Source organism: Pocillopora damicornis, chromosome 7 (assembly GCF_964200805.1).
Source record: "Pocillopora damicornis chromosome 7, jaPocDami1.2, whole genome shotgun sequence".
NCBI lineage: Eukaryota > Metazoa > Cnidaria > Anthozoa > Scleractinia > Pocilloporidae > Pocillopora > Pocillopora damicornis.
In genome coordinates, this window is record NC_142676.1 from 25,032,050 (window position 1) to 25,040,561 (window position 8,512).

An 8,512-nucleotide genomic window follows, 5' to 3' on the forward strand; every position below is an offset into this window, starting at 1 on the left:
AATTTCAGAAGTTTGGACAATTGCAAGTGTGTTGCAAGGTGGATTTTGCGTCATTATTGGCTGTTGAGGGAAATTTTTTGGGCTGTTTCGAGGGTAATTTTGAGAATACTAGACGAATGGAAATGTTTTCGATGCCTGTAGAAGGTGATCTTGTGGTGTCGTTTATGTTTGGCCAAGGACGAATTCAATGCCATCGTGAGCATGTTTATTTGATTCTGTTATTTGGAATGAATGATTTACGGAGGTAAGTTAACATTATGTGATCTACTAATGCTGAAAATATATCAAGTCGAAGGAACAGTTTTGGTCTCGGTCCGCATTTTGTCAACAAAATAAACACATATCGCTTAAAAGATGATACTACGGACCACGTGGAAAGCTGTCAATGTTTCTCGAATATTGCGCGTGTGAAATATTCAATAGTGACGTCTCATTTACATCCATCTACATCTACTTTTATTAAGTTGGTAAAATCTGTACAGGCATCACACCAACCAACTCGCACGCAAAGTGAAAAGACTGTATGAAGGCTTGAAATTGTATTAAGAAAGATTTTGATCAAAAAACGGACCAGGAATATTCCACAATAGTGCAAATAATCGTGAAAGCTGATCACGGAAAAGCGATTACGTGACGCTCAGTAAGTTGTAAGATGACATGTTATCACATACCAGACGAAAAAACGTTTTAAATTCTCAGTCTGCATTTTGTACCCACCCTGCAATCTGCACTCTACATTTTGTATCTGGTCTGCAGCCTGCAGTCTGCATTTTGTACTAACAATGAGGTATCCGTGGCACCAATACAGTTTATTTTTGGTTACAGTTATTCGCACAACACGCACAATCTACCACAAAGTACCTGTATGTGAGTTAATTTGACATTTTCGTTCTTTTCCGCGTTAATACTCTTCTTTACTTTTGTAAAAATGTGGACATTACTTATAGTGTTTCAATTAATCCACCCACCCGAAAAAAATAACTTTTCCATGCATAGCATGCCTATGTTCTTATAAATGATGTCATATAATAAGGGGGGCCTCACAGCGTTTGGGTATTATTTTCTTGTGATCGATGTCATGGAATTAGGGGGGCCGTGCACAAAGGATGACGTTAACCAGAAATTTTGGACTCATTTGATAAATGTTGTGGTTGTGGCCTTCGCAAGAACCTCCTCGATTGAGGTCGAAATTTATGGGGATATGAAAAGTTCGCGTTTATTTTTATTGTATCATTTTAAAGTTGAACGTGATTTCCGCCTCTTTCCCACAACGCACACACCTAACAACTTACATTCCATCACGTACATGAACAGTGGGGAATTTTTTACGCGCCTGAATTGTATTCTACCGATCAAATTTCATTTAGCCACATTAGACTTCGCTTCATCACATGCCATTTCCTTGTAAACAACCTGAATTTTATCACGTATTCTAACCGCTTTATCCAACCCCACTGAAAAAAGACTCACCTGGAACTTAATGCTACTGATAGCAAATTTTCCACGCAATTCTCCTGCGTTTTGACTTTTCTTTTTTTGAACAGTAGGAAATTTTTTACCTGCCTGAATTGTATTCAACCAATCAAATTCCATTTAGCCACATAAAACTTCGCTCCATCAGATGCCATTTCTTTTTAAACAACCTGCATTTTATCATGTATTCTAACTGTATTATCCAACCCCTCTAAAAATATCCCCTTGAAACTTCATGCTACTTATAGAGAATTTTCTCCTGCGTTTTGACTTTTCAACGGATAAAATTCGCTTTTAGTTGGACCTCACCCAATCGCGTGTTAATTCCTTGTAAACAACCTGCATTTTATCACGTATTTCACTCACAGATAGCAAAGTTCAGAAATGCAACAACCAATTAAGGAGCCCTCTTCGAAATTTTATCCTTTCTCTTGTTCAACGTATCTTTACTTATTCGAGATCGCAATATATCTTTGGGTAGAATAGAATCTATTGGAGATACAACAGTTTCATTTTGCTTTTCGTAGTGAAATTACATGGAATTGTATTTTTGAGGCGTCTAACTATAGACGAATAATTCTGATTTTCTCAATGTCAGAGGAAATCAAAATTGTTGTAAACGCAGTCACTTTACTTGACTCTTTCGCAACAGTTATCTGGTCCCGTCACGCAATGGCTCTCTCTCCAACAGGAAATAGAGGGCGTTGTGTGACGAGACCAAACAACGGCTGCAAAGGAGACCACAGTAAACGTGGTAACGATGCATTTTATTTTTGCTCAGAAGTAATACGGTTTTTGCTTAGACAACAGAGACAATAGACCACCAAATACCTGTGTGAGTTAAGATAAATTAGGCTTTTTCTCTTTCTCTTATGCGATGTTTTTGTTCCAACAGAATTAATAGACAAAATGATTCAAGAAAAAACAAACAGGTAGACAAGAGATTTTCTTCAAAGAGAGACTGTTTACCGGTGACTAGGATTCTACCACGAAACAATGGCACTTTTTTGGAGGAAAAATTTGAATAGGTTACGCGATCAAAAAGCTGTGTTGTATCATGCAGGGAACTCGTGCTTTTTCACATGGGCGATAAGCAGTACCGCTGGATGTTGTTGATGTATCAGGGCTTCAGTCGGAAATTCAGTGGTTCCTGTTTATATTGTGACCGCTGTTTCTTTGGGGATTTGTTGCTTTGTTAAAGATTACAATACAACATAACCTTTTTGATATCATTCTATTATTATCGTGGTACAATTTCCTTCAAGGCTTTTACGCGCTTTTGCGGTGAAGCTCACTTAAGCAGAAATGCTCCAAAGTAAGAGTGAGCAGTCGCCATGTAAAGTGTGACAGGTGTCGCGGTTTGTAACTCTATGGTGTCACCAGCCTCTAGATAAAACGCTCCCCCTGCATAGTGGGGTCCTTCTGGTACGTTGTGGGAATGTTGAAGCATGGTGATAACTTCGTGGTGATTCTTGAGAATCAGCACTCTCCCGCTGCTGCGAAAGTACAGTTGTGCGTAGACATAATATTCTCCATCTCGAGGCACAATCAGACGTCCATGACTGTACGTCATGCCGTCTTCGAGATGGCTGTGCACATTTCCCGCATCCCAGTCTGTAATCGCTGTAAGGAAATTTTCGAGTTGAATATTAGTAAAACTGAGAAAGCCGTTGAAGCAACAAGGAAAGATTGAAACAACCTTGCCCAACCGACCTTGCCCAACGCCGTAGTGAGTTACTCTTCTCTCGGTGGCTTCGATGTGAGCCAGAGGCTGATAATAGTCCTACAATAAGATAAAGAAACGAGTATCAGTTTTACACTGTAGAATATGAAACTTTCTTACCCACACTTGCGGGTGCTTGACTACATCTCAATTTTCTAAGACTGTAGGATTCCTACGTCTTATGACTCCCGTTTTCAAATTCTCTTTTGAAAAAGATTTAGACCAAGCATTTATTTTTGAAACAAATGCGAGACTGTTGAACTTGATTATGAAAGATAGCAAAAACTGTCTGTGATAGAATGGTGGAAATAGATAGCAATACCTGAAATCAATAGTTATTGTCCCCTTATTGAAGTGAACGAAAGACATAAGTTATTAAAGAAAGGTGATGAAATATAAGCTGGATTGTCAATGAAAAAATATATGAGTATTAACTTCTTACGAGTGAGGGACAAAGAAAAAAAATCTAACCTCCAACGGGGAATCGAATCATGAACCTTCTGTTTTCGCAATCTGACGCTTTATCATTGAGCTACAGAAAATTATGAACAATTTTTGCACTTGTCTTACCTTTCGCAATCGACCCGCTTCCACGTTGGTGTATATCAGAAAAACACAAGACAAAAGAATCTTCACCTCAAGAAAAGCCATGATGTTGGGAATATCTGAGAGATACTGTGGAAGGAATTGTGATTGTTCAGAAGGATTTTTGCACGAAATTAAAATAGCTTTCTAGACGAAACCTTACACCAGAAACTGAACTTGCTACTAGTTTCCTCTTTTAAATGTAAGACCAGAGCAATATGTCTGCTGTAATAAGATCTCCTCTCTTAACGATCGTCTGAGAATTGTCACAATACTCTCGAATTGCGATATTAACATCCATTTTGCGGGAAAGCGTACTCCGACATCCGTCGGAAGGAGGTCATCTCGGGTAGATTTCCGATTACAAAATCCGAGTTCGCCCGATGTTGTCTTCGTGATGAAGGCCCTATTTAGCATATTAGACCCGCAAAACAGAGTAGAAACGAACACGCGCTTCGTTTTCGCTCATGACTTCGTAATAGCCGTAAGATATTTGCTTCTTTTTTTTTCGTTGCTTACCTTTATTACAGACTCCACAAAATTTCTGCGATACCTCCTTTTCACGGATGGCCGATTACAACTACAACATAGTAACACCTACACGAAATCTGTCAAAACTGAAAAAAAACTTATTCTCGGAACTTCCCGTTAATTGTTTATTATCAAGATAATCGTCGAAGTGAAATATATCTATGTAGTAATTTTTATCTATGTAGAAGTCAGCTAAAACAATTTTTTTATTCCCGAGAAACTGTTTCTTGTAGATCTTTCCCTAAGTACGCTCTTGCGTTTAGAATTGAAAATCCTCATCTAAATATTGTAAAAAATATTATCGTAGAATATTTTCAATAATGATCATGGCACAACGCAGATAGAGAAAATGTAATAGGTGAGACAAGTCACGGATTATCCTTGTCGACAAAAGTAATATCGCCTGCTACATTATATTCAAACTTAATCTCCGTCCAATCGTGGTAATGTAAAATTTTTTTATCAATTACCATATTAGAAATAACAATATATCGCTTAAACTCTGAACGTAACTGCGTTAAATTTATTTCAGCAGAAATCCAGAGGTTTCCGGTGTTTTAAAATCCTACTTTTGACAGATTTCGTGAAGATGTCATTACGTTGTAGTTGTGATCGGCCATCCGTGAAAAGGAAGCGTCAAATGTATTTTGTTGAATCTGTCATATAGGTTAGCAACGGAAAAAAAATGCAAATATCTTAACACTAATACAAAGTCATGAGCGAAAACGAAGTAAGTGTTCCTTTCTACTCTATTTTGCGGCTCTAAAATGCGAAATAGGGCCTTCATGACAACATCGGGCGAGCTCGGATTTCGTCATCAGAAATCTAACCGAGATGACCTCTGGTGTTTTAACATCCTCCTTTCGACAGATTTCGTGGAGGTGTCACTATGTTGTAGTTGTAATCGGCCATCCGTGAAAAGGAGGCATCGCAACAATTTTTTGGAGTCTGTAATATAGGTAAGCAACGGAAAAAAATGCAAATATCTTGACGCTAATACGAAGTCATGAGCGAAAACGAAGCACGTGTTCGTTTCTACTCTGTTTTGCGGGTCTAATATGCTAAATAGGGCCTTCATCACGAAGACAACATCGGGCGAGCTCGGATTTCGTCATCAGAAATCTACCCGAGATGACCTCTCCTTCTGACGGATGTCGGAGTACGCTTTCCCATTTTGCGACTGTATGTACTGGAATAGTATTTTGCATATGTATTGGGAAATATTCCTCGCACAGACGACTAACGAGGGGCTAAGGGACACTCCCATATTAAAACCATAAACAAATTGGAATTTTTTTACTGAACTCACCTTTGGAAAGGCTTAGACACAAACAGTATGAACTCGGCCAAGTAATGATTATATTTGCTCGATAAGCTCCCAGTTATACAAAACGCCCTTTCCAAACTTGGAAGCATCTATTTTCACACACCAAGGCATCAGTTGACGCTAAAGCTTAGAAACTCAGCCTAGTGTGAAATATTATATCTGAATTAGCTGGCGAGTCGACCAAAGCGAAGGAGAACAATGTGCGTATACTTTTTGACTAATAATTTTTAAATAGTGCCCCCTACTACACAGTTACATAAGTTTTCAGAATCTCTCGATAGCCATTGCCAGTTGTGTCTTAGTGCGTAGGATTGACTCAAACGTGAATAGAATTAAGCCCCAGGCAAAAAAGAACATTGTTGTAGCGCTAAATATGGAGAGCTTTTGCTCTAAGTCAAAATACAACTAGCACGAAACCATCCACTCACCCACAAAACATATTTCATTCTCTCCTCCTGGAAAAAAAAAAAACCTGAAAGTTTTCCGCATTCACCTCACCTTTTTTTCCTCTCAATGAAACAAGAAACTGGTGATTACGAGCGCGAGTAACTCAATATGCCGCTAAGTCAGTGCATGCTAACGACTGGAAACAGCTTTGAACAGACTCGTTTTGCAATGAAGCTCTTTGTGACACAAAATTTTGTCAGGAACTATATAGTAAATAATCGCCCTAAATTTCAAATGCAATCAGAAACATGTTTCAATCTGAGAACGATTGGTAGGAGTTATTTTAAAGCTTTAATTTCTATGCAATGTTTCGTTTTGATAGTTCGATACAAATCAAAAACATTAGATCAAAGCTTCTGCCGCCTTTTATTTCATGCTGTTAAATCTTCAAGGTCATTGACGATCAGTGGCTTTATCTACCTGTTTGTAACAGATTGTAGAATGATAAATCACCCAACCGTTTGCCGCCTTTTATTTCATGATGTTAAATCTTCAAATTCATTAACGTCAGTGGCTTTATCTATCTGTTTTTAACAGATTCTAGAATGATAAATCACCCAACCATTTGCCGTCTTTTATTGTTATGATAAATCCTTAAAGTCATGGTCGATCAGTGGCTTTATTTATTTGTTATTAGCAGATTCCAGAATGATAACTCGATAGACCATTTATCTGTATATCTTTTATTTCACGTGCGTGATTATTTCCTCTCTTGTTATGTTAACCCTTAAAGATCAATAAAATTTCAAAATTTAAGTAACCTTGCTTTCATACCGCTTCCCTTTGCGTTCTGAACCTTACACTTATGCTGTTTGCTCGTTACATTTGTCTCGACAGTGTCTGCTATTTTCAAGGAATAACCCCCGCCTTTGAGAATTAAATCTTTAGTTGGGGATAATGCAGTTCGCTGCAAAGTCGGGCTAATTAGTTAGACTCACTTCTTTAGCCATTAATAAGACTCTGGGCCAAAAAACAATAACCTTATGATTTGAGCGACAAATTTAGAGAGCTATTGCTTTAAGAAGGTTCCATAGGGTTTTTTGAACGTGCGAGATCTGGGTGCAAATATAGCACGAGCTTTAAAAGTACCAACATGCAACACAAACATGGCGGCTCGATACAATCGCACGATTGTTAAAAGGTGTGTTAAAAACAGTTGAACAAAGTACATTTTTTATGTGATGGAATCCAGGGTTTCCAGCAACTACACCCGTAATATTCATTGGCCTTCTATGCTTAAAAAAGAGGTCAACCGGAAAGAAGACACCCCAGTAAGTAAGTAAGTAAGTAAGTAAGTAAAGTAAAAATGGTGAAACAGAGAATTAACTCTGAAGTGTAAATTAAAGTGCTATTTAAACCCATGAATAACCCATTGGGCGTTAGCCCTAATAAAGGGAAACAGGGAACCACACGAGGCAAAGAAAAAATCTTTTGACCTCGGTGGGAATCGAACCCACGACCTCCGGATTAGATCTACCGTTACTCTGCCGACTGAGCTACGAGGTCGCACAGAGAAAGTCGGGGACGATTTAGGATGGTGAATCGCGGCGAAGAGAAAGTAAGGGTACATATGAATGTTGTGCCGCGTAGCACTGGGAACACAAATGGTGAAACAGAGAATTAACTCTGAAGTGTAAATTAAAGTGCTATTTAAACCCATGAATAACCCATTGGGCGTTAGCCCTAATAAAGGGAAACAGGGAACCACACGAGGCAAAGAAAAAATCTTTTGACCTCGGTGGGAATCGAACCCACGACCTCCGGATTAGATCTACCGTTACTCTGCCGACTGAGCTACGAGGTCGCACAGAGAAAGTCGGGGACGAGGTCAAAAGATTTTTTCTTTGCCTCGTGTGGTTCCCTGTTTCCCTTTATTAGGGCTAACGCCCAATGGGTTATTCATGGGTTTAAATAGCACTTTAATTTACACTTCAGAGTTAATTCTCTGTTTCACCATTTGTGTTCCCAGTGCTACGCGGCACAACATTCATATGTACCCTTACTTTCTCTTCGCCGCGATTCACCATCCTAAATCGTCCCCGACTTTCTCTGTGCGACCTCGTAGCTCAGTCGGCAGAGTAACGGTAGATCTAATCCGGAGGTCGTGGGTTCGATTCCCACCGAGGTCAAAAGATTTTTTCTTTGCCTCGTGTGGTTCCCTGTTTCCCTTTATTAGGGCTAACGCCCAATGGGTTATTCATGGGTTTAAATAGCACTTTAATTTACACTTCAGAGTTAATTCTCTGTTTCACCATTTGTGTTCCCAGTGCTACGCGGCACAACATTCATAAGTAAAGTAAAAGCTTTATTAATGTGTCAATGTATTTAGTTTTCACAACTAATTGGGGACACGAAAAGAAATCAATAATTGGATAAATAAATAGATAAGATAAAATAGAATTATTTACAAATAGGAAATTATGAAG

At 38.7% G+C, this 8,512-nt stretch overlaps 1 protein-coding gene across 4 annotated transcripts; it reads right to left on the minus strand.

The window, feature by feature from the left end:
• Nucleotides 1-2,693: 2,693 nt before the first annotated feature.
• On the minus strand, nucleotides 2,694-6,294 carry LOC113667221 (tumor necrosis factor). Of its 4 annotated transcripts, none has more exons than XM_089211819.1 (5): nucleotides 6,068-6,294; nucleotides 5,622-5,779; nucleotides 3,767-3,871; nucleotides 3,187-3,256; nucleotides 2,694-3,096 (listed from the first exon to the last, which is right to left on the minus strand). In XM_089211819.1, the coding sequence occupies exons 3-5, from the start codon at nucleotides 3,845-3,847 to the stop codon at nucleotides 2,765-2,767; spliced, it is 483 nt and encodes a 160-aa protein (XP_089067945.1). In that variant the 5' UTR covers nucleotides 3,848-3,871; nucleotides 5,622-5,779; nucleotides 6,068-6,294; the 3' UTR covers nucleotides 2,694-2,764. The 4 variants fall into 4 exon arrangements, with proteins under 4 accessions (XP_089067945.1, XP_089067946.1, XP_089067947.1 ...); XM_089211820.1 differs by having other exon boundaries at nucleotides 6,138-6,194; XM_089211821.1 differs by lacking the exon at nucleotides 6,068-6,294 and having other exon boundaries at nucleotides 3,833-3,871; nucleotides 5,622-5,775.
• Between the last annotated feature and the right edge of the window lie 2,218 nt (nucleotides 6,295-8,512).

What these genes read in the sequence shown, in the direction of transcription:
- LOC113667221 (XM_089211822.1), bottom strand. Translation starts at nt 5,728, where the DNA reads ATGCTTCCAAGTTTGGAAAGGGCGTTTTGTATAACTGGGAGCTTATCG. An exon ending in GTTCATACTGTTTGTGTCTA is followed by an intron (nt 3,889 to 5,634) that starts AGCCTTTCCAAA and finishes CTTCTGAACAAT; the next exon opens with CACAATTCCTTCCACAGTAT. An exon ending in AAGCGGGTCGATTGCGAAAG is followed by an intron (nt 3,257 to 3,766) that starts GTAAGACAAGTG and finishes ATCTTATTGTAG; the next exon opens with GACTATTATCAGCCTCTGGC.